This window comes from Chrysemys picta, chromosome 15 (assembly GCF_011386835.1).
Source record: "Chrysemys picta bellii isolate R12L10 chromosome 15, ASM1138683v2, whole genome shotgun sequence".
Taxonomy (NCBI): Eukaryota; Metazoa; Chordata; order Testudines; family Emydidae; genus Chrysemys; species Chrysemys picta.
Window position 1 is genome coordinate 33,547,332 of NC_088805.1, and position 25,530 is coordinate 33,572,861.

The 25,530-nt window shown below is 47.5% G+C and overlaps 1 protein-coding gene across 5 annotated transcripts in view; it reads right to left on the bottom strand.

The window, feature by feature from the left end:
• Nucleotides 1-375: 375 nt before the first annotated feature.
• The window catches only part of TTC28 (tetratricopeptide repeat domain 28), a 439,996-nt gene continuing 414,841 nt past the window's right edge, over nt 376-25,530 (bottom strand). For 4 of the 5 annotated variants that reach the window (XM_042852359.2, XM_042852361.2, XM_005312323.4 and 1 more), the window contains 8 exons: nt 17,718-18,438; nt 16,252-16,376; nt 14,527-14,758; nt 14,051-14,127; nt 12,186-12,209; nt 10,959-11,088; nt 9,207-9,314; nt 376-7,559 (listed from right to left, as the gene is read on the bottom strand). In XM_042852359.2, coding sequence (XP_042708293.2) covers nt 5,935-7,559; nt 9,207-9,314; nt 10,959-11,088; nt 12,186-12,209; nt 14,051-14,127; nt 14,527-14,758; nt 16,252-16,376; nt 17,718-18,438 — 3,042 coding nt within the window. In that variant the 3' untranslated portion in view covers nt 376-5,934. The remainder of the gene's footprint in view (nt 7,560-9,206; nt 9,315-10,958; nt 11,089-12,185; nt 12,210-14,050; nt 14,128-14,526; nt 14,759-16,251; nt 16,377-17,717; nt 18,439-25,530) is intronic. The other variant, XM_042852360.2, reaches the window with a different exon arrangement.

Here is a 25,530-nt window from a genome sequence, read left to right on the forward strand (position 1 = left end):
CCCCTCCACTTCTCATTGTTGCTGGCAGAAACAGGAAATTGAGCATATGTTGGCTCTACCATCCCCTGCTAGTGGAAGAGGTGGTGTCCATACCATTACTTCGCTTTCTGATTGGAGTACTGTCTTCTACAACAGGAAGCAAAGGGAGTGCTCACTAACCCTCCCATTGCCACGCTAGTAGGCAGTCGCGATAGCGTTGGAACTGGCCGCTAATGTTCCGTAGCCACAGCATGTAAATTATTGCATGACAAATGTCTTATTTGGAGTCTGAGGATGAAGGTAGTTAGCAGTCATCCATGGCCAGATGTCTGGTGTAGGGAAGTCAGAGGACTAAACAATCCATTAGATATGTGATCCTAGGACACAACACTGAAGTACTGAGAGAACTCATGCTTTAATAGACACTGAAATCACAAAGAAAGAAGGCCAAATGCCCTAGCAATTTCAATAAAAATATGAAATTCTTTTTACATGGTAAATTTTGTAATATAAAATGTTTAATGCTGTCTGGAAACAGAGTTTTAATTTACAAAAAAGTCCATATAGGCCAAACATGGCTAATACTGCATACAAGGAGAGTGAGTGCTAAAGAGCTGCTGCATGGGAGAAGGGTCTTAGCTGACTAGTCCTCCTTGAGTTACCATCTTCAAAGTTCTTTTGCAAGATCTCTGCAACATAAGGGCCCAGTTCACAATACACATGTACAGCCTTTCTGGACAACATGGCAGAATAGATGCATTACAGTATTCCCATATTTACTGAAATCGCTCAAATTCATTGTCACCCAGCCTCAAGGGACCAGTGCTTCTTAAATGGGCATGCAGATTTTCTGCAAGCTTGGTACCTACCCTACAACCTAAAACAGATGTTCAGTGAAAAAGTGGTACCAGTTGAAGGGAAATGTCGCTGAGGGGTAGGATTCATGGTTGGAGTGTCCCCTTAGCTACCTTTACCTGAACAGTTTTTCAATATGAACCTTTTTGTTTCCTTGTTTAAATAAGGGTCTGATAAAAAGGAGAATCAGCACGTGGCTAGTTCAGGCCACCTTATGAAATCAGGACAGAATTTGACTTTTGGCTCTTTCCATTTATCTAAAGACAATCAACAAAATATTCATAATTAGTATTTCACACCGTAAAACATACTGGGCAAAACTAAACGGAAATATATTCTATTGCCTTGGGGATATTTTTTGCATGTGGGAGGTTTATCGTGAAAGTGGATAATACCTAGTTCTTATTGCTCACTGTATTAAGCAGTGTTATCACTTGTACCATGCACAAATACGACGACAAACGCATGTAACGTCCACAGAAGGGATTCTAATATCAAAAGGAGAAAAATGGGTTATTTTTACTTCCTGAATTTTAACACATAAATGGCAAATCTGATCATTTCTCATCAATGGGGCGGGGAAGTGAGGTGTGAGGGTTTGTGAGGTGTCTCCCACCCAGGAGCAGGCAGGAAGTGTTCACAGCTCTCAGTAAAACCAGTAGAAGTGCCATGTGTCCAATTCCCCAAATACTGAACTTCCCTCTTCTCTGCACCCTAATCACTTTCCTCTTTAATACATTGTTACTGCTCCATATTTTCTGAAAGTTCAGTTGCCAGTAAGAAGCCCACTGGAGGTGTGAAAATAGGCTGTATCAAAATGGCAGCTTTTGAACTGTATCAGTTCTGTATGATTATAGCTCCATGTATGGAACATGCATAGAGGGGATTTCTGGCATGTCATGCAGCACAGCAAGGAGTATGTGCTGTTATGTAAACGAAAAGCTGCCCACCTCCAATCTTGCTGTTTCTAAGAGGTTGTACTAAAATGGTAAAGTTGATTAGAACTGGAGTGGAACCTATGGGGGGTCTCTCAGTGGCTTGAACAAATGTGGCCAAATTTATTTGCATTATCAACATCGTCGTCATTTACAAAATTTCTTAGCGGTTGTACTGACATATTTCTTCCCCTTATTCTAATGCTTCTGGGCTAATGAAGAAAGGATAACCCTTCGAGCCAAACTGTCACATAAGAAGCTGAAGGCAATGGTGTTGTAGCCTTGTTGGTCCCAGGATATTAGAGAAACAAGGTGGATGAGGTAATATTGTTTATTGGACCAACTTCAGTTGGTGAGAGAGAGAAGCTTTCAAGCTGCACAGAGTTCTTCAGGTCTGGGAAAGGTACTAAGGCTATGTCTACACTGCACTTTCGTCTGTAACATTTTGTAGCTCGGGGATGTGGAAAAAACACACCCTGGGGCTAGGTCTACATTGCAGCAGCTGTAACGGTGCAGCTCCACAGATGCAGCTGTGCTGCTGTAACACTTCGGGTGAAGACACTCTAAAGCCAACAGGAGAGAGCTCTCCCATGGGCTTAATAAATCCACCTCCACAAGAGGTGGGAGAAGTTCTCCCACTAACATAGCGCTATCCACACTGGTGCTTAGGTCGATATAACTTACATCGCTCAGGGGTGTGGATTATTCATACTCCTGAGCCACACAAATTATACTGAAGTAATTTGTAGTGTAGACGGAGTCTGGTTACAGATAGTTGTAATAAGCCACAAATCCAGTGTCTAAGACCAGTATTTTCAGTATCTAGGAACGTCATGAATTTAAGGTCCCAGGCTTGTCTTTTGAATTACCTCATAAATGCCTTAATAACAATTACAACTACGTGGATGAAACCAGACAATCACTATGTTCCTCAATGAACTCACACAGGAAAATGATAAAGGACAAAAAAACCCTGTCACCTGTGGGTGAACACTTTTCAAAGGGATCACTCTATATCTGACCTATCAGTCCTCATCTTCAAAGGAAACCTGCACAACATTTTCAAAAGACAAGCCTGGAAGATTAACTTTGCTAAACACTAAAAATCCTGGACTGATCAGAGACATTGGATTTATGGCTTATTACAACCATCTGTAACCCACTAACCCCCCCTTTTTGTGCTATGATGGAAGGGTTGTTAATGGGCCACTTCACCATGAACAGTACCTTAAAATATGTGCACATTACTTATGCTAAACTATCTAGTCAATCTTGTATTTAGCTGTCATCCTCTTAGGTCTGCACTTAAAACACTGCAACTGTGCTGCTGTAGCGCTTAAGTGAAGATGCTCCTACACTGACAGGAGAAGCGTCTGCATAGTTAATCCACCTCCGAGAGGTGGTAGCTCTGTCAGTAGGAGAAGCTCTCCCATCAACATAGTACTGTCTATAAGGGGGCGGGATTTTAGGTTGGTCTAATATAGACTTGGCTACACTCAGGACTTCCCAGCGCTGTGAAGCACAAGTGTAGTCGCGCCGCCAGCGCTGCGAGCGCTTTCTCGCGGCGCTGTATGTACTCCACATCTCCGAGGGGAATAGCTTGCAGCACTGCGAGCGAGCGTGCAGCGCTGCAGGCTCTGATTACACTCGCGCTTTACAGCGCTGCACTCGCTGTGCTTGGGGGAGGCGTTTTCACACCCCTGAGCGCAGCAAGTTGCAGCGCTGTACAGCGCCAGTGTAGCCAAGGCCTATGTCTTCAGGGGGGTGGGTTTTTCACACCCATGTGAGGTAGTTATACCAATATAGGTCTGTAGCGTAGCTCTGGCTTTCGTACCTTTCCCAGACTCGAGGAAGAACTCTGTGAAGCTAAAAAGCTTCTCTCTCTCACCAACAGAAGTTGGGCCAATAAAATATATTACATCACCCACATAGGAAGCTGTAATGCAACAGCCAAATAATTTGCATCTAGTAAGAAGTGTAGTAGATTTCGCTTACTGTTCTGCCACATTTTCTAATATGTGTGAGTGGAGCATTAAGCTCTTCCTGGTCTTTTGCACTGAAAGTTTCATGATCATCCCTCTCTCTATTAACTGTCTGCATGCACATCCCCTGACATATGGTATCTGTAGTGCTTGCATTTAGTTTCTTGTGCAGTTGTGAAACATTCCTCTCCAAACCATAGAGGTTTTAAATGCTAATCAGGGCCAGGATTTTATATTACAGCCATGGAATGTTAAATTGGGAGAATTTAATGCTTTGTTCTGCTATAGCACCTTTCATCCAGGTTTTCAAAGAGCATCACAAATGTTAAGACCTAGAGCTTCAAAAGGGGGCTGGGTGACACAATTTTATGCATCTACAGCTATGCCCAGCCATTTGATTGCACCCACAATTCATGTAGATAGGCCTCTACTACAGAGCACAACACCAGGAGCTGAGCTCAAATCGAACTAAAAATCGAGGCCTAATTAATTAAGCCTCACAACACCCCTGTGAGGTAGGTAGGTAGGTATTACTACCCACATTTGACAGATGGGGGCGCTCAGGCACAGAGGGGTGAAGTGACTAGTTCAGTTTCACAGTGAATTGGGGAGAGTCTAGAGCAGAAGCCAGGTAACTTCACTTTGTTCCTTGCTCTAAGATTCTCACAGCACATTGCCTGTGTAATACTTTGCTTTGAGCTATATATGCAGTGCGGCTGAGATCATGTTGCTGTGTATGTCCTGGTTTCAGTGCACGTAAATTCGGTCTTCGTTACATTAATTCTGTGGTTTCTATTTAATGACCTTCTTTAAAAACCACAAGTGTCCCAGCCTGATTCCCAACTGCCTTAGCTCTGCCTCATTATGTGATGGCTGTTGCCCAGCCTGTCTCCCCTCCTAGCTGCAGGAGTGCTCCTGGCTTTCCCACGTGGCCCAGGGAGAAGGCGTTAACAGACCCAGGTGCATAGATTTTAATGTGCAGTCTGTTTGCACTTTCCATCCCACGTGCGGTCTGTTTGTACAGAGACACACACCTATTTAATTTGCATATATTGGCCCTGAAAGCAACATAACAGGGAAAGGGATTGTGGAATTCTCCATGGGAAGAGGCTTGGGAAGATCTAACAGTAATGGAGAGAGTTCCTTGAACACGTGATCACTAGATCACACGTCAATATCCGCTTTCTGCATGCTGAGGAGCTGCACGCTGCGTAACCCTCTCTCACATTCACTGTGCATCTGCCTCTCATTTTCAGAGTTAAACAGAGAAGTTCTGTGCTGACCAGCTACCTGCCAATATGAAAAAAGTACCCTTGTAAAATTATGTGCAACAAAGGTACCACTCTGTAAAACCAGAACTTTATCTGTCACTCTCACGCTACTCAGATATGGGATTTTGTTCATTACTTACCAAAATGTTCTTTTGGGGTCAGACCAATCAATGGAAATTTCAGCCTAAAAGGCATTTCTTCAGAAAAAGTTAACTGAAAGTGGAATTAAGAATGGAACATCCCTTTCTACTTGATCAGCATGTCGCCAGCACAGCACCAGAATGATGTGTTGACAATGTTGCCAGGGAGTTGTACATTGCTAGCGTTTTCTCACATATGCTTGCATTTGACTAACAGCAATTTCACCTAGTTACATTATCATCTACTCCCCCTGCGCAGCCCCTGGAAGCATAAAAGCAATGGCTTGTACTTCTGCTCTGTGTGCATTATCCTTGTGGCACAAAATGGAAGATTTGCCTCGTCTCGCCTCCTTCCCCAATCCCTGGATATGTATAAATTCTGTATAAAAATCCAACTGTAAACATCCTTTCAGGATAAGAAATACATGTAGGTGGTTTAAAGGCTAACATTTTGTGAACAGACATACAGATTAATTGAATTTGCTGCTGCACAGAACTAGCTGTGAATGCTACACAAAACTGTCATCAGGTGCGTCTGGCCAAAGTACTGACAAGAGGAATTGAAACCTATTTGCATAAGGCCCTTGTCATACACTGTAATGCACTGCGCCAGGCTAATTTGTCTCATTACTCTGCACTGCTAATCATGGGTGTGACCATGGCTTCTCGGGTAATATTCTGTGGTTTTGTATTGATCAAGGCAAGTGGGTAGAAGCAAATACTGAGAACCTTTATGTGATTGCAAGTTGAATCAACTGGTATAAAAGACATTTCAACATTTGGAGGAAGGGAAAAATCTCCCTGGTGACAAAAATTTATAACCATTCCCAGATGGCAGCCTCAAGGGGCGTACTGTTCCCGGAATGCTATTGGAAGGTGGAGAATGGGATGAAGTCACTGCATTGGTAGTTTCAGGGCGCCTGTGTCCATTTGGAGGGTTCCTTTGTGGAGAAGCAAGGTGTTGCTGAATAGACAACTCCTTAAGTTCCAGCTTGTCTGCACTTTCATCTTTGCTGTGCCGTGGAGATAAGTTTAGCAAGCTGAGAACATCTCTCTTAGCAGTCATTGTTCCAGGAGCTCCTCGGAAAATCTTCATAGGGCCTGTGGAATGTTGGGGAGTGCTCTGCCAAAACATTTTCAGGTTGTGGATGGCCTGCACCTTTTCATCGATGGCAGCCATTTTTAATTTGTCTATATCTGGGGCATCAGCTGGGCTGGAGCGAGCAGAACCAGCTGAGGAGTAAGAGAGAGCAGGAGAGGGGGTGCTGCCCACAGGAGACTGATGCCCTGAGCTTGGGGAGATATTTCTGGGAGATTTAGAAATATGAGCGCTGTAAGGAGAGCTAGGGTACTTGAGTTTAAAGTGAGGGTGTTCAGTTAACGAGCCATGAGAGTCAGAATTCGGAGAAGGCTGCCCACTGTATGGGCCTGTGCCGTCTTTGTTGGACATCTCCGACGTTGTGGGGCTGTTATATCCGGAACTCACTTTCTGAAGGGATGAGCTCCTTGTTGGAGGCTTTGGTTTAATTGTAACTGGTGAAGGATGACTCCTCTGACTAGAGCTCAGTGGCCTACTGAACGCGCTGGTCTCTGAGGCTCTGAATACAGAAGCACCAGCTGCTGCTCCATCTTCCGAGTTCTTCTTCTTGCTCATCTGACTGCCGCTTCTTTGAAGACGTTCAACAGCAATAAGGTGACTTTGAGTCTCCTCCAGAATTTTCTGGGCCAACTCTTGTGGATCGAGCTTTGGGTTGTTCTCCTCTTGGGATTTGACAGTGCTGTCAGTTTCAGTGCTAGATTGGTCAGATTCTCCAGTATCAGAACTTGCAAGTTTTCCAACTTTTTGGAAAGGTGAGTTCGGACTGGGAATAAGAGTCATTTTAACAGGGGAATTTGGGGTACTTATGCTCCCTTTGGAACTGACAGAAACTTTAATCCCTCCAGATTGACCAGTTTTGGATTGTTTGTGATCAGGGGAAAATCTTGTTTTTATATTTTCTTGATAAGTTGCCATAGGCTCATTGCTAATGATAGAAAATCCTTCATACTCCTCATTGTCTTTGCTGGCTGCAGCATTGGTCTGTGGAGACAGTTGGCTCCGTGGCACAGAGGACCTTTGCGGATAGACATTCTTAGGCCTTTCATAGTCCTGTCGCCCCCTGTGCCCTACACCTTCTGATGTGCTCTCTGGCTTGGAAACAAAACTCATTGAAGAAGCAATAGAGCTCAGGCTGTACACAGAAATGGCGTCTGATGCAATACTGTCTGGACAAGTAGGAGAGAAGGGAGGGTTCTGATATCCCAAAGGCATTGGGTTGGAAATGGACTGAGCAGAAGCCAGTGATTCCAGTGATGAGGAACTGTCCAGGCTAAGACGTTTGGGTAACTCTGTAGAATCTAAATAAATGAAAACAACAGCACTTATTACAATGAAAGCAAGTGGTACAGTATGTGCACCTAGTCTCATTTGTTTAACAACTCCAGTGCTGCTTCCACTACACAATTGCTAATTATGTGAGAAACATAATGTATGCATCCCAGGAAAGGTGCATGCAGAAACTCAATGCTTCTAACAGAAAAGAACTTGGTAGAGTTGATATTTTAGTCCTCCAAATCACCTCTTTATACAAGACTCCAACTGCCAGCAGACCTGAATTCTATTCCTAACTCTGGCATCGACTGGTTATGTGACCACGGGCAAGACAAAACCTCTGTGCACCGACATCCCTGTCTGTGAAATGAGGCTAGTATTTCCCCTTTCTTGCAGGAGTGCTGTGAGGTCTAATCCATTAACATTTAAAAAGCATTTTGAGATGCTTGGAAGGAAAGTGCTGACTCATAGAATCAGAGGGTTAGAAGAGTATTCCTGCATTGCTGAGCACTCTACAGCTGTGGTCATAGGACCATAGCTAGGGCAGGCTCATTTAGGACAAATATCTAAACATGCTGCTGGTGCAGTCACCTTACTCTAGCTGCCTCAGCCCTATATGGTACCATAAGGGAATGAGAACAAATCCAGTTTGCAGCCATCAGAGGCACACAAGGCAATAGTGTGAGAGCGACAGGACCACGGGACTGTTAAGAAATATCAAACCTTGCACTGATGGGACACCAAGTCACAGCCAGCTCAGGTCAGGAATGAGCTGGTATTTGGTGGAGCTCAATCCTGGTCCCGGTCTACAAGTATCCACAGCACAAAAAGATACGTCTGCAGTTTGCACCCGTTGGCAGACTTAGCTGAGTGAAAGGCCAATTGACGGAACCTAAACTCCCCTCTCATCACTGAAGCTATCTCTCCAGATTGTAGCTGAGGCATGTTGACAGGTGACAGTCCAGACTGCCCTTATGGTCTCTGTTTTATATAAATAGAGGACTTCAGTGCTGTCCCAGCACTAATTCATACCACAGAGTAGTAGAAAATGGGTGATGCCCCTGAACTGTGTAAGGGACACAATCCATATTCGCTTGACTGACAGCCGCTCTTGGTTTGTAGAGAACTGAATGCCCTTCAGTTTTACTCTAAAGGAGATTTAGCTCCAGGGGAACTAGTGACTTGATGAATCATAGAAGTTAGAGATGGAAGTGACCAACCCATCTCCCAAATTTTTCTCGGAGAGACAGAAATCGCTCCAGTTTTTCTTTTGCTCATCCACACCCCCTATCCTCTGCCCAATCCTTGCCCATTAAGTGTCCCCTTCCCCCACGTTATGCCTAGTTCAGTGCACCACCCTGGGCCTCAGACACCCCACCCATAGTATTTGCCAAATAAACTCCCTCTCCTCCTTAAGTCCCCACTTCTCAGTGTTTGCAGTGAGTCTTCTAGTCAGAGCAGTGGTGGAGAGCTAGCTGCTCTCTGGCAGACCACTCACAGGCTTGGGAAGAGCCACACACCCCGGTTCACTAGATAAGTAAAAAAATTCACAGCAACTGTGTGAGATGCTTTCCTTTGTGCAAAAGATAATAATACTCCACCTCAATAGATACCATCATCCTCCAGCCATCAGATGGAGCAGGAGCAAATAATGTCACAGCACGTAGCCTTACCAAAAAGTGCCAGCAGGGACTGGAGAGCAAAGTGCATGGTCCTCCTATTAGCTTGTTTCCCAGTTTTCAGTATCACCTCCTCCTGCCCAACTTCACAAAGGTCAAAACCTGTAGGAGAACACAGAGCAGAAGACCATTTCTCACCCAAAGATTCTGTACCTTGAACTAGTCCCAGTAAGTGACTGATGCTGCACATAATCCCTGTAGAGCAAACAGACACGGCCCTTGCAGCGGCCTCGCTCAGTGCTGTCTCCTCTGTGCTGTAGCTGCCTGGTTAGTATTTAATATTTCTATTCCAGTAAGTGCCCACGTGTCCCACTAATGACTGGGGCCTCACTGTGCTAGGTGCTGTACAGACACATAGGAAGACACAGTCCTTGCCCTGAGGACCTTACCTGGGCAGGATGGAGGAAAGAAAAATAACCAAATGTGTTCTATTTTATAGATCTATACACTAGCAAATGTTTTCCTGATATTTATAAACAGAGTCAGTGCTAATTATGCCCCATGTGCCCCCTCAAGCAGTCACTGACTGGCTGATCTTTTAGCGGGATCGTAGCAGCAGTGGGTCTATGGAGAGGGCAATGGCCTTGGGGCTCAGTGCAGGGAGGGTTTGGGGCAGTCTGGAGAAGGCATGAGAAGATGACGCATGGAAGGATGAGGCTGGAGGGCAGATAGGAAGGCAATGACTTATCTTTGTCTTCTTTCCACTCCATTTCCTTCTAAGTGGCGGTACCCTCTCTTTGACTACTTACTTATATACCCTTGCCAGAAAATGGGGCCCGGGCAAAACTGGGCTGCTCTCAAATCAAATGGAAGTTGCCACTTGAAGTCAATAAAACCCAGGTCCTGCTGACTGAGGTGGTGTTAGGGTGCAGAAAGACACACACACAACTCCTGGGGGAATTTTGTGCCACTGCGCAATGCTGAATTTTGCAGAAATTAATGTGCACGCAGAATTTCCCTTCCCCCACAGAAATGGGCTGCAGTGCTGCTAGCCACCACTAGGGGCCAGTGGACTTGGCAGAACCCAGCTGGCACATAAAAGACATTGCCAGGGGAGAGGGGGAGGCAGCTAGAGTTCCCAGCATGTCCTGAGAGAAGGAGAGGGTGGCATGCAGGAAACTCCGTGCAAGCCTGGAACCGAACATCAGGCTGTTTCTCCCTCTGGGTCCCTGGGCTCTGGGGGGGGGGAGAGAGTTCGGGTGTATTGACTGAGGGGGACCCCCGCAGGTGAACTCTGGGGGGGAGGAGGTTTGGGTGTATTGACTGAGGGGGGCCCCCGCAGGTGGGATTTGGGGCGGAGGGGTTGTGGGTATGGCCCCTGGCTGGGCTCAGGGGAGGGAGGGGAGCAGAGAAACAGGAACTGGGTTGTCATAGGGGGTTTCTTTAACTCTCTACTCCTGTGGGAATTTTTGTGTGTTTGTATTGTTATAGACATACTTGCTGACAGGCATTTTGAAATAAATTACCAAAATAATTGAATCTGGCATGATTATGTAGTGTTATTTTGACAAATGAAATTTGCAGAATTTTTAATTGTTTTGGCGCAGAATGCCCCCAGGAGTAACACGCAGGGAGAGCAATCTCTGCTCACAGTGACCAGAGAAGGATTCACCAGGCCAGGTAACGAGCAGCCGGGCCATCGTGTCCTACATACCAAATGATGTAAGCAGCAAAGGTGCTTGTGAAGTATAAGGTGTTGGATGGCCACACAGACAGCAGCAATAAAACAAGGAAACATCATCTTACCTAAGGCTGCCAGAAACTCGTGGCAGCCAGGAAGCCTCCAGAGCTGGACACTGATGGAGACCTGGATTGGTGCAGAGGAGAAATCCTGCTCCTTCTCTCCTGCTTGGAGTTGAACCAAGACCTGATGTAGCTGAGGATGACAGAACAAACATCACCCTTTCCATACCAACCCATTCACCTCCTGGCTGACATTCGCAGCTGGTGGGGTCACACCGAATCTGCCATTGTCCTGGATAGTCACTAGTACACTCTAGTCAAGGTGCTGGCCAGCCCTGAGAAGAGACACCCAATCAAAGATCACACTCTGCATAGAGGGAGTGGCCCTACAACTGGCCGGACATTCTGCTGGGAAGTCTCCAGCAGGGACACGTGAACCCCTGTGAGGTGAGTTAGAGTGGGGCTGTTGCCAGAGAAAGGGCAGGAGGGAAGCACAGGACAAAAACTGCAGGAAGAAAGAAAAGGAGGAGGTGCTTAGTGGCTGCTCATAGCCACTCAAAGGCTATTCTGTAACTGGGGTAGTTGATCGGGCATGAAGCCAAACCCAGGAACGCCCCAGCTGCGCTAAACGAGACTAAGTCAGTCATGGGAAACAGCCGAAGGTTTCCCACATGTTTCCAGGACCTCTAGGAAGCAGTTTGTCAGCTGAGCCCAAGAGACAGGAGCGCTGGGGTGAGGGCAAAGCACTTTGTTACCAAAACATGAACTGGACCAAGGGGCATGTTCCCCTCTCGCACCCCCACAGAACTGCATTCACACACAAAGGGGAAGGCCTGGGTGAGGAGGAGGGGGAAGGACAAAACTCCACTCCCAGCCTCACCTATACTATGCCTAGTATCAGAGGGGTAGCCGTGTTAGTCTGAATCTGTAAAAAGCAACAGAGGGTCCTGTGGCACCTTTAAGACTAACAGAAGTATTGGGAGCATAAGCTTTCGTGGGTAAGAACCTCACTTCTTGCATCTGAAGAAGTGAGGTTCTTACCCACGAAAGCTTATACTCCCAATACTTCTGTTAGTCTTAAAGGTGCCACAGGACCCTCTGTTGCTTTATACTATGCCTGTGGCACAGGCCCAACACCACAATGTCCTTTCTCCCCATTAGCAGTAATTAAGCAAATCCCAGGCCTAAAAATTTGGTGACTATTAAACCGTAACGCAGGGAAAGGGTTTTCCAGAGCCCAGGGCGTGCCTCTGCAGAGGAGTAATGTTCCCTGGAATGTGGGGTACTCACCATTCCCACCATATTTTTAACAGCCTTCAGGTAGCAGATAAGAACAGAGAAAAGGAGAGAAGGAAAGAAAGAACAAACATGGGTTATTCTGCATTATGGAGTGAGCATGGCATGAAGCCCTGTAGGGCTGAGTAGATCATCACAAGCCAGCCCCCTCCTGCAAGAGGCACAGCACAGAGCAGGGGGAGAAGGGAAAATGAGGGTGGGGAGTGAAGGGACCAAACAAGCAGGAACAGGCAGCTGGAATCTGGAAGTCCCTAAGCTGTTAAAACCAGAGCTGGCACTTCCCAGGCAGCTACAACCCTGCCAGTGAGGAGATGAGCCCCGTCCATCTTTTGACAGGAGGTGGAACATAAAAAACCTTTAGCATTACAAACTGGCTGCCTTCCTCTCAGATTGTGGGGGGCAGTAGGGTTCTGGGCTTTGCATTTCAAGGAGCCTAGCTTCCATCAGCCCCTGTACCCAGGCGTGGTGTCTGCTGTATTGTCACATTCATGCAAAACGAAAGGGATGACAGACGCATTCGGGAGAACGAGCCCTGCTCCATGCATACTACAGAGGCACAAGCTGGAGCTGGGAAGGAAATAGTGTCCATGGGCCGTGGCTGTCAATCGTTCCCCTGTAGTTTTCATAGACCTGTAGGACTGGAAGGGACCTCGAGAGAATTTCCAGGGGGATGGGCTGCAGCAGAGGGGAGAGCTGGGCTGAACCCTAATTTCCAGCCAGCACTATTCCTGTCTGGGGCTTGGCCTGCACAAGAACATCTGCAGAAACAATGCACATCTCTTCTGCTATTTGCTGCAGCAGGCAGCTGGGGAAATGGTGAGTTAGCTCACCATTGTTAGCTGCAAGCAGCCAGCTGACGTCTGCTTTTTCTTGGGTGATTTAATTGGCTGCAGCAAGAACGCAAACAGGAAACAGTCATGTGGACATTTTTATAGAGCATGTTAGATCGTTGTCCTTTAAACTACCTGTTCCATTTACTCTGGGCTGCCCTCCTAATGGTTGTCTGCACAGCCGCAGCACTGGCAGTGGGATTCCTGCACAGGGACTCTTGGCCTGACGATCCAAAGGAAGGCCTCTTAGCTAAAGTGGGAATGCCTGGCAGAGAGGGCACAGGTCCCAGCTGCCCACTGACTTATTTCTCTAGAAAACCTGATACTGGTGGTCAGGAAAATATCTGTGCAAGACACGGGGATGGTGAGCTACATGCCTGTTCACAATTCATTGTGCGCCCACCTGCTGGGGCAGACAAATGGCCTGGTCTGAAGAGCACTCAGGAGATGAGGAACATGTTGAAGCATGCCAGCCATGCTGAGGGCACAATGATAGAGAGCTGGGTCAGGACGGACAGGGTGGAAGAGTAAGGAAGGCTGGGGTAATGGAGCTACAGGCAGTAGTGCATTCCCACACAACAGTGGATCTTACAAAGGCTGGAAACTTGTTTGGCAGAGCTGCGAGCTGCCCCCAAGTAACAGCACAGGTCTGAGAGGCACTGGACGAAGCATTAGGGAATATCCTGAAGGGAACAGCCCAGTACAAGTTCTTAGGGTAATAGGCTGACTGGGACCTAATCAAGTTTTCCATCCCTCAATGCTAGGATCCCACCTGCCTCAGCTGTACTGAACAGCACGACTGGTGTGCATGTTACATGCTCTCTGTTCTGTCACTGAGCTGAGAAGTCCAGCAGCGTGGCTGCACCCACGTGCCAAGGCATTCACTCACTCAAGCAGACAAGAGAGACAGATTTTGAACTTTGGACACAAAAGCCACTCTCTCTATTTGCTCTGCTAGTGGCTCTGGACTCCTTTACCCTAGGAAAAAGGATTTGCGGCATGGTGCTGTAGCGTCACCACCCTACTCACCCGGTTGATAAGCTGTTCTCCAGTCTCTGAAGCAGTAATAAGTTTGCAAAGTGCCTGAAGTGCCGGGTTAGGCAAACCTGAAAAAAATCAGAAACCATAAAGTTTGTTCAAACCTGCCTCTGAACTGCCTGAGAGAAACCATCCCAAAGCGACACATGGGCCCAGCTTCCCTGATGAGCGAACTCCCGTCTGGGAGCAGGGACAGAGGAACAATAATGCCCTGGCTCCTCGGGTATTGGGACCACAGGGAAATGAATGGAATCTGTGGCTGAAGCAGCCATGTTCTCACTGCAAAGCCTGCTCTAGGACTATGCTGGGAGCAACAGTCCCATTCTGTGATTTTACTTGGTCCCGGTAAAAGCACAGAACAACATCTGAACAGTGAGATTTCCCACTCCTCCCATCCAAGAGGCAGCAGGTGGACAAGAGCCTGCTAAGGCAGATGATGCCAGAGCTCCCTGTGGCCTTTTCCTTACCTAGGAGGGACTGGATGGTGGTGCTGCATTGCTGTAGCCGTTCACCGGGGTCTGAAGTTGGGAAGAAAACTGCAGCTGGAAGACCACTCGCAGGAGGGTCAAGTCGAAACCCCACAGCAGTGAGTAACGCCTGCCAGCCTGGAATGCCGCCAACTTTATTCTCCACACTCTGCTGAGAAGTGTACATGGAATTGTGCTGCCCGTTCTGGATTCGCTGCAGCGACTTCTCCACCTTCCGGGGCAAAAGACTGCATTAGCTTATTCTGCAGAAAGTTTATCATTAACCCTTTCCTCGTTCTGCAGTGTCAGGAGCAGAAAGGCATCTCAGGTCAAGGGGTGGGCTGGGTGACAGACTATATGGCAATCAGCCCCAGACAGGAGGTGGTCAGGGCCCTTTGGAACTAGAGGCTCCACTAATTCACGTATAGCTGTAAAATGAGAAGTCAGGCAGCCTATAGCAGCATCTTGGGCAGATGAGGGCCATGGAAAACTAGGCTACATGTTTGACTGGGAGGAGGAATCTGCCCAAAGGGATGATTTCCCATAAGCCAGGTGGCTGTATTTGTCCCCCCAGAAACGCTGAGTTATGGTTTCCAGCCTCTTGGGTCTGCTGCTGACTACCAGGTTATCATGTTCCATGTGCAGACTTGCCACTTGGATGGTAAATAACAAAAGTAGAACCCTCCTCCCTTTCCAGCCTGGTGCAGCTGGGATCATCATTCTCAATCAACTAATGCTGCCATTACAACAGGACATTGCCCCTAAGGAAACTAGGAGGGTCCTTTCGGAGGAAAAGTGTTACACCGATGGGAGAGGATCATATTCTAACCATCCCAGAGTTTTACCTACAGATCACATCGGTCGCAACATTCACTGCTCCCCAGAGCTGGTTATTGGTACCTATGGGAACACCACCGTCTCGTTAAACTTCCATGTGTGCTGCTGTTTTGGGGTTAAACCCCGTGGATTTCAGTGTGGTATTTTCTGGTGAAAGCTGTCAGCTGAACAGAATGTTCTGCGTCATGCAGTATCATGGGAAGGACCCAAAGAGTCAGTTCTTCTGTCTAACAAACCTTGCTACTTTAGAGCTTGCTCTGTTCTGAACTGCGGTGTTCGTTCTTGGCTCGAAGCCATCAGTCCTTAACATCTGTACAGAGAGCGTGATCACTTGGCTAGCAAGGAAGGAGACACACTACAGTGTCTTCATTCTCACCTCCCTACTTCTTGTCTAGTTCACAGCAATTCTGTCATAGAAACAATTAACCTTAGTGACAATCTCATTTTCAAAGCACAGACCCGCTCAGCAGCATATGCAAACCAGCTGGGTCGGAGGGAGGGATTTTATTTGTCATGCTAGCAAGGTGAATCTCTGCCTGGTGTCCCCTTCTTCTCCCAGGGACAGGGCGTAGCTGCAGGGATGACACAGAGTGAGGGAGGAGAAGGAGGATTGGGGGTTTACTCCTGAAGTTAAATTGAAATGTTTCCCCACCCATTCAACATTCAGAGATACCTTGCCACAGATGACATCACCTTCCAAAAGTTAAGAGCAGGCGTCTGCCATACTCCAAGGTAAGGACCCACATTTTGTGTCTGTACATTTCGATGGAACTTTCCAGGCTGCTGGAAGGAGCCTTCACAGCCTCTCCAAAGCAAGACTGCAAGGGTCTTATTGCCACCACTCTGGGGCTGCAGGGGATACTCTTATGGCAGCTCCCTCTCGCTTACCAGATGTAACAAGACTCTCAGGGCATCTCGTGCTCTCTCCGGGTGTTGCAGAATCTCTGTCAGGGCCTGTCCAATTAGCGAGGAAGGGCTGTTCAGCTTCACATCACTCCCAATGAGCATGAAGCCTGCAGGATTCAGACGAAGAGCTTCTTAATCTCCTCTTGTCCCAGAAAAACAAATACTCTGCCTCCCTCAAGCTAACAGAAATGAATAGTTCTTGGCCCTTTGCTGAGTTATTTGCCTACCCACGAAGAAGGGAGAATCCAGAACGGCTGCCTCCATGCCACCCAGGCACCTAACTTCTAGGATGCTTCTTCAATGCTCTCTGCTCTCCCCCTTTATGAAATCAATACTGTTTTCCTGTTCACGTATGTGGAAAAATGTGGCAATGCAGAGAGACTTGCCCTAGCATGCTTCTTGTCTCCTTTACAGGAACAGAAATCAATAAAAGCTAAACACTGCCTGAAAATGGAGAGCTGTTCCTGTCTAGGGAAAGATGCCTGCTTTGCCCAGGCCGCTAGCTTGTGCACCATGCAAATATCAGCCTCCCCCATGGCAGTACAAGGAACTCTTCCTCCTGCCCCTGTACACTCGCATGCTCAACATGGCTAGGGTCACACGTCAGCTTTTGGTGGCAAGTCCACTAGTTCGCTCCACTATGATCTAACCCAAGTGTGCAGAAGACATGCACTGAGTGAGACTGTCAGTTCTAGAGAAAAATGCTGCTGTCATGGGAATACTGCCAGTATTCTTACAAACTCCGGAAAAGCCTCATCTCTCTGGAATTCTGAGACGTTCTTAGAGGTTCCTCATAGTCTCTAGCCAAGGTACAACAAGAGTGAATAGTCTCGGTTCCTTATTTCTCATCACTGAACTATCTAGCACATTTAATTTTAAAATGTTGAATTAAATACACATCCTCCTCAGTGGATTACAGCACCGTTGTTACAGTGCCATTCAAGACACACCCTCCACCCCATCATTACACTAATGGGAATCAAATCTTTCTGCTGTACCGTGCTAGACACATATCAGTAAGAATAATGCATCCTGATCTGTAATCTGTAGGGAGAAAAGGAATCTTGTCTGTTATCAGCTGGGGATCCTGGGTAATTTCCTGCCTGCATGGCCCTTAGCATATCAGGTCTTCCTAATGATTAAACCTGCCTGATGAGACAGGTGCATTTCATACGCTGTAAATTATGTCAAACACATACTCTCCCCATTGTTACATTGAAGAACAACTATTTCCCACTGGCCAGCCATTCAGCAACACTCATTAGCGCAGAATCAGGTCTGATGCACAGCTTCTGGTTGCTGTAAGGGCACATGGTGTTACTCATGCACTCTGCTGCTAGCACAACTCCTTGCTCAACTCAAACACACACAAATTGGTGTCATTGTTTCTCCTACAAACTCTTTCCTGTTTATTGTGAGAACCGCCCCAAGAAGCAGATTCCTCCTACCTGCCCAGTTGGATGGATGGGAGAACTGCTTGCTGCTCTGCACGGTTTTCATGGCCTCGCCGAGGGCTGCGCTGGCTTTCATTCCATTAAGGAGGGAGGCATAGAAGGCGTGCACAAACATTTTGGAAGCGGCCACAGGAACAGGCCAGAGTGACACCAGGACACACTGAGCCCCAGCAGCCAGGAATGCCCGTGTCAAGCCAACAACCCCATCAGCAGTGACTTTGCTGTTGGACTCTTGGTAGGAGCCGAGAACCACTAATTTGACAGGAAGCCGCAGATCCAGAACGTCGGCTGCTGTGAGCAGGAACTCCTGGAGAGGAGGGCAGTCTGAGATACTCTCCACATCACTGGCATCATCCTGCATCCGGAGGGATTCTGGAATTGTGTAGGGATTCCCAAAGGAGCTCTTGCTACTGGCTGGGTTACTATCAGCGTTGGGCGTTAGGACCAAGGCAGCCAGCTTCCAGGAAACATGGGTTGCAAAATGGACACACTCTGCCTGAGTGAGTGCGCTCATGACCCTCTCTTTCGTTGCCACGTTGCCAACCAGAGGCTGGCAGCCAAGTAATTCAGATACCATATAGGCCTCCTCTTCTGCAGAGGGCATAGGCCCCCAAAGCCATCTGTCCATCACTGCTGCAGGGAGTTTGGGATTTCCTATGACGGCTGCCATTGAGGTAGAACTGGAATAAGCAGGAGCATTCTTCTTCAAAAGGGACTAGAGAGAGAGAGAGAAAATAGGGGTCAAAGAATGGTCTGTTGTAGTCGTGGCTCTGCAAGCGTCCTGCCTCCCCACGGAATGTCTGGGATGGCCGGGGCTCTGTAACAGTAAGATGGTTTTATCATTAGAACAATGCCTTACATTTCTTTAGCCCCTTCCAGCCAAGCTGTGCTCATTTGGAAGGCAAAAGATGCACTGTCCCAGGGATGGGGGTTCCACGACCACCCCTCCCAAGAGGAGGAGGAGGGTGGTGGTGGTCGGGGACTCTCTCCTCAGGGGGACTGAGTCATCTATCTGCCGCCCCGACCGGGAAAACCGAGAGGTCTGCTGCTTGCCAGGAGCTAGGATACACGATGTGACGGAGAGACTGACGAGACTCATCAAGCCCTCAGATCGCTACCCCTTCCTGCTTCTCCACGTGGGCACCAATGATACTGCCAAGAATGACCTTGAGCGGATCACTGCAGACTACGTGGCTCTGGGAAGAAGGATAAAGGAGTTTGAGGCGCAAGTGGTGTTCTCGTCCATCCTCCCTGTGCAAGGAAAAGGCCGGGGTAGAGACCGTCGAATCGTGGAAGTCAACGAATGGCTACGCAGGTGGTGTCGGAGAGAAGGCTTTGGATTCTTTGACCATGGGATGGTGTTCCAAGAAGAGGGAGTGCTAGGCATAGACGGGCTCCACCTAACGAAGAGAGGGAAGAGCATCTTCGCCAGCACGCTGGCTAACCTAGTGAGGAGGGCTTTAAACTAGGTTCACCGGGGGAAGGAGACCAAAGCCCTGAGGTAAGTGGGGAAATGGGATCCTGGGAGGAAGCACAAGCAGGAGAGCGTAAGAGGGGAGGACTCCTGTCTCATGCTGAGAAAGAGGGACGATCGATGAGTTATCTTAAGTGCCTATACACAAATGCAAGAAGCCTGGGAAACAAGCAGGGAGAACTGGAAGTCCTGGCACAGTCAGGGAACTATGATGTGATTGGAATAACAGAGACTTGGTGGGATAACTCACATGACTGGAGTACTGTCATGGATGGATATAAACTTTCAGGAAGGACAGGCAGGGCAGAAAAGGTGGGGGAGTTGCGTTGTATGTAAGAGAGGAGTATGACTGCTCAGAGCTCCGGTATGAAACTGCAGAAAAACCTGAGAGTCTCTGGATAAAGTTGAGAAGTGTGAGCAACAAGGGTGATGTCGTGGTTGGAGTCTGCTATAGACCACCAGACCAGGGAGATGAGGTGGACGAGGCTTTCTTCTGGCAACTAGCAGAAGTTGCTAGATCGCAGGCCCTGGTTCTCATGGGAGACTTTAATCACCCTGATATCTGCTGGGAGAGCAATACAGCGGTGCACAGGCAATCCAGGAAATTTTTGGATAGTGTAGGGGACAATTTCCTGGTGCAAGTGCTGGAGGAACCAACTAGGGGCAAAGCTTTTCTTGACCTGCTGCTCACAAACAGGGAAGAACTAGTAGGGGAAGCAAAAGTGGATGGGAACCTGGGAGGCAGTGACCATGAGATGGTCGAGTTCAGGATCCTGACACAAGGAAGAAAGGAGAGCAGCAGAATACGGACCCTGGACTTCAGAAAAGCAGACTTTGACTCCCTCAGGGAACAGATGGGCAGGATCCCCTGGGAGAATAACATGAAGGGCAAAGGGGTCCAGGAGAGCTGGCTGTATTTTAAAGAATCCTTATTGAGGTTGCAGGAACAAACCATCCCGATGTGTAGAAAGAATAGTAAATATGGCAGGCGACCAGCTTGGCTAAACAGTGAAATCCTTGCTGATCTTAAACGCAAAAAAGAAGCTTACAAGAAGTGGAAGATTGGACAAATGACCAGGGAGGAGTATAAAAATATTGCTCAGGCGTGCAGGAGTGAAATCAGGAAGGCCAAATCACACTTGGAGTTGCAGTTAGCAAGAGATGTTAAGAGTAACAAGAAGGGTTTCTTCAGGCATCTTAGCAACAAGAAGAAAATCAAGGAAAGTGTGGGCCCCTTACTGAATGAGGGAGGCAACCTAGTGACCGAGGATGTGGAAAAAGCTAATGTACTCAATGATTTTTTTGCCTCTGTCTTCACGCACAAGGTCAGCTCCCAGATTGCTGCACTGGGCAGTACAGCATGGGGAGAAGGTGACCAACCCTCTGTGGAGAAAGAAGTAGTTCGGGACTATTTAGAAAAATTGGATGTGCACAAGTCCATGGGGCCGGATGCGCTGCATCCGAGGGTGTTAAAGGAGTTGGCGGGTGAGATTGCAGAGCCATTAGCCATTATTTTTGAAAACTCATGGCGATCGGGGGAGGTCCCAGATGACTGGAAAAAGGCTAATGTAGTGCCCATCTTTAAAAAAGGGAAGAAGGAGGATCCGGGGAACTACAGGCCAGTCAGCCTCACCTCAGTCCCTGGAAAAATCATGGAGCAGGTCCTCAAGGAATCAATTATGAAACATTTAGAGGAGAGGAAAGTGATCAGGAACAGTCAGCATGGATTCACGAAGGGGAAGTCGTGCCTGACTAACCTAATTGCCTTCTATGATGAGATAACTGGCTCTGTGGATGAGGGGAAAGCAGTGGATGTGTTATTCCTTGACTTTAGCAAAGCTTTTGATGCGGTCTCCCACAGTATTCTTGCCGCCAAGTTAAAGAAGTATGGGCTGGATGAATGGACTGTAAGGTGGATAGAAAGCTGGCTAGATCGTCGGGCTCAACGGGTAGTGATCAATGGCTCCATGTCTAGTTGGCAGCCGGTTTCAAGCGGAGTGCCCCAAGGGTCGGTCCTGGGGCCGGTTTTGTTTAATATCTTTATTAATGATCTGGAGGATGGTGTGGACTGCACTCTCAGCAAGTTTGCAGATGACACTAAACTAGGAGGCGTGGTAGATACACTAGAGGGTAGGGATCGGATACAGAGGGACCTAGACAAATTAGAGGATTGGGCCGAAAAAAACCTGATGAGGTTCAACAAGGACAAGTGCAGAGTCCTGCACTTAGGACGGAAGAATCCCATGCACTGCTACAGACTAGGGACCGAATGGCTAGGTAGCAGTTCTGCAGAAAAGGACCTAGGGGTTACAGTGGACGAGAAGCTGGATATGAGTCAACAGTGTGCTCTTGTTGCCAAGAAGGCTAACGGCATTTTGGGCTGTATAAGTAGGGGCATTGCCAGCAGATCGAGGGACGTGATCGTTCCCCTTTATTCGACATTGGTGAGGCCTCATCTGGAATACTGCGTCCAGTTTTGGGCCCCACACTACAAGAAGGATGTGGAAAAATTGGAAAGAGTCCAGCGGAGGGCAACAAAAATGATTAGGGGTCTGGAGCACATGACTTATGAGGAGAGGCTGAGGGAACTGGGATTGTTTAGTCTCCAGAAGAGAAGAATGAGGGGGGATTTGATAGCAGCCTTCAACTACCTGAAGGGGGGTTCCAAAGAGGATGGAGCTCGGCTGTTCTCAGTGATGGCAGATGACAGAACAAGGAGCAATGGTCTCAAGTTGCAGTGGGGGAGGTCCAGGTTGGATATCAGGAAAAACTATTTCACTAGGAGGGTGGTGAAACACTGGAATGCGTTACCTAGGGAGGTGGTGGAGTCTCCTTCCTTGGAGGTTTTTAAGGCCCGGCTTGACAAAGCCCTGGCTGGGATGATTTAGCTGGGAATTGGTCCTGCTTTGAGCAGGGGGTTGGACTAGATGACCTCTTGAGGTCCCTTCCAACTCTGATATTCTATGATTTACATACCAACTCCATTCAGGGGCAGGGCAGGATTACTACTTCCTTTTCTGGGGAGAGGAAATGGATCCACAGAGAAGGGAAGTGACTTATCCAAGGTCACACTGGAGGTTTATGGCAGAGCCAGCAATATTAACTAAATCTCAACTTCCAGCCTTGTGCTGTAACCACAAGCCCATGCTTCCTCCTCAGTCCAGTCACTCCGTACAGCACCCCAGTAGTTTAATTATCTAGTCTGGCATGGTGAGCTCTGGTAACGGGGATTCCACAGGATGAAAAGGTCACTTACCTGGTGCAGTAACTGGAGTTCTTAAAGATTTGTGTAGTGTGGGTGCTCCATGTCATGATATGCGCACCCCTATGTGCTCTTGTTTGGAGGTTTTCATCAGCAGTGTCCGTGGGTCCATGCCTGTGCCCTAGACACCCTTGTGCCCCGATCTGAGGGGAGAGAGGGATGGGTGGACCTGCCACCACTCCCAATCCTTCTCAAGCATGGAAGTAGAAAGAGTCAGACTCCAAGGCGGGGGGGCACCCATAGGGACACACATGTCAAAGAACTCCCATTGCCATACAAGGTAAGTAACCTCTCCTTCTTCAAGTAATGTCCCTATGGGTGCGCCACGTCAGGAGACTTCTGAGAAGTACTTCCATCATGGAGAAGGGTGCCAAGGAGGTGGATTCAGTTCAGATTGTAGAACAGACTCGCCGAAAGCCATGTAACTGCATCCAGACCTGACAAGAGTGTACTGCTAGGAAAACATGAACCCAGGACCAGGTGGCTGCCCTGTCAGGATAGGTATGTTTTTCAGCATGGCTACTGTGCTAGATTGATCCCTGGTGGAATGAGCAATGACTCTTGGAAGGGGAAGCAAGGGGTGGACATGTCAACACCTTGTCATGATGAAATACCGTATATGGCGAGTCAGCCATCAAAGCTCCAAGCTCCCCTATCCTCCTCGCTGAGGTGACGGGTATGAGGAACTCAGTCTTAAGAGACAGATGAAGGCGGGAACAATTCAACATACGTTCAAAGGTACCGGGTCCGGCGCCAAGGTTGATGGCACTTTAGGAGGCTTCTCAGTACGTGGCTTCTTTGCCAGTGCTGTGAAATCAGTACTGGAGGGGATGGGCGCCTCAGTGATGCCTGTAGTGGGATGTGAGGTCTCCTGGGGCACAGATGGGGGGTGGGGGATTAGGGGGACTTTTCCCTTCTCTTATCCTGTTCTGGAGAATGGGTCGTCTTCTTTAAAGGTCTGGGTGGTGCTGCAGCGACTTCAGGGTCTTTGCTTACTGCCAGAACAGAGGTGGTGGGTGGGTCTGACATACAGGGGGATGATTTGGACCCTGCGGGTCTCAGCAAGCGAGCTCTCCATTAACAGGGGTTTTAGTCTATCCTCCCTCAACCTCTTAGATCTGCTCTTAAATCCTGAGCAGCTCTGACATTTGGAGGGGATGTGAGACTCCCCAAGGCAGCGGAGGCAGCTTGAATGTCTGTTGCTGCAGGGGGAAGAACTGTGGCAAGTCTGGCAGGGTTTGAAGCCTGACATGGTGGACATAACCGGCATTTCAGACCTCGGGTTGAGGCTCGAGAAAAATTGGGCAAAAGGAGTTGGGGGGACCTCTCCCTCCAACACAAACTGCGCTAAATATCAGAAAACATAAGAGACAGGGGTACCTGAGCCACACGGCCTAGCTAAGGACAGCGCAATGCTCCATCTCAAGCTGCAGGTGGCTTAGCAGGAACTGGAGTGGTGGCAGGTCTGTCCCCGATGAGGGGCCTGAGCGTGTCTAGGGCGCAGGTGTAGACCGCTGGACACTGCTGATGAAAATCTCCAATGAAGAGGACATGGGCACATGTGTATCTTGAAGTGGAGCACCCATAGGGATACTGCTTGAAAAAGTATCCTTTTCCCACTGACTAATCGTTTTTACAGTTAGGAAGTTTTTTTATCCCATTCAACATAGGTTTTTCCTGTTGACCTTGTTTATATTTGTCAGTTTATGAAATTTAAGGAATCTATTATGAGCTATTTCTGAAACAATCAGTACTGTGAAGGGTGAATGAACCAATTCCTGCTTGTAAATCCCTTTGGGATGTTCAGGATGAAAAGTGCTTTACAAAGGATGAAATACAAATCATTCCTTAGCTGGCAACAGTTGCAGATGACACAAAATTATGTAGGTTAGTCAAGACTAGAAAAGACTGTGAGGAGCTTCAGAGGGACCTAACCAAATTAGGCAATTGGGCAGAGTTCAATAAATATTTCTTTTCTGTTTTTGGAAAGAAGCAGGATGATATATCACGAGGAGGAAATATTTTCCATTCCATTAGTAACTAAGGAGGATGTTAAACATATCTTAGGGATAAATACTTCTAAATCAAAAGGCCCAGATAACCTGCACCCAAGAGTCCTAAAAGAGTTGGCTGAGGAAGTCTTTAGCCTGCTGATAATAACTTTTAACAAATCTTGCAATACAGGGGAAATTTACGAACACTGGAAAAGTGCTAATGTTGTGGCAATATTCAAATGTGTGGAATTATAGCGTATAAGTATCTTCTTGGGGAGCAAATACCAGGTACTGAAGGGATCTTTAAGCTAGCTGAGAAAGGCAGAACAAGAATAATGTCTGGAAGCTGAGGCCAGACAAATTAAAATTATAGATTAGGCTTTTTTTTTTTTTTTTTTTTTAAACAGTGAGCGTGATTAACCATTGAAACAAAAAACTACCAAGGAACTGGTAAATTTTCCATTTCTTGATGTCTTCAGACTGCCTTTCTGAAGACACGCATTGGTCAAATATAAGTTATTGGGTTCAATACAGGTGTAACTGGGTGAAATGGAATGGTCTTTGATATACAGGAAATTAGATTATTTAATGATCCCTTCTGGCTTTAAACTATGAATCTATATCTAGTGGCTGATGAAGTTCACTGCTGACAAACACGAAGTAATAGACACTGAAAGGAATTATGTGAATGATCCATATGCATTGCTGGCCTCTAAATTAACCGTAGCTGGGTGTCACTGCAGTCAGGTCAATGGAAACTTCTGACCAACAAATGTGCTGTGGCAGATCAAGTACTGGCCAGAGACAGAGACAGATTGACTCCTGAGGGCTAATCCAGAATAGGGAACTGCAAGTCATACACATCAACAACAACGATAAAATTAGGCCCATCCTCCTATTTAGACAACTGTTTCACACGGCAATAATGCAGGATGTACCATGGGACTCTGTTCTGAGCAATCAGACCAAGAACTGTGGCATTCTTTGATGGTATGATGTTGGCCTTGAACTCCCCATAGACTTTGGGGCTTTTAGAAGCAGAAGGTTATTGCCATATATCAATGAAAATGGTATTTC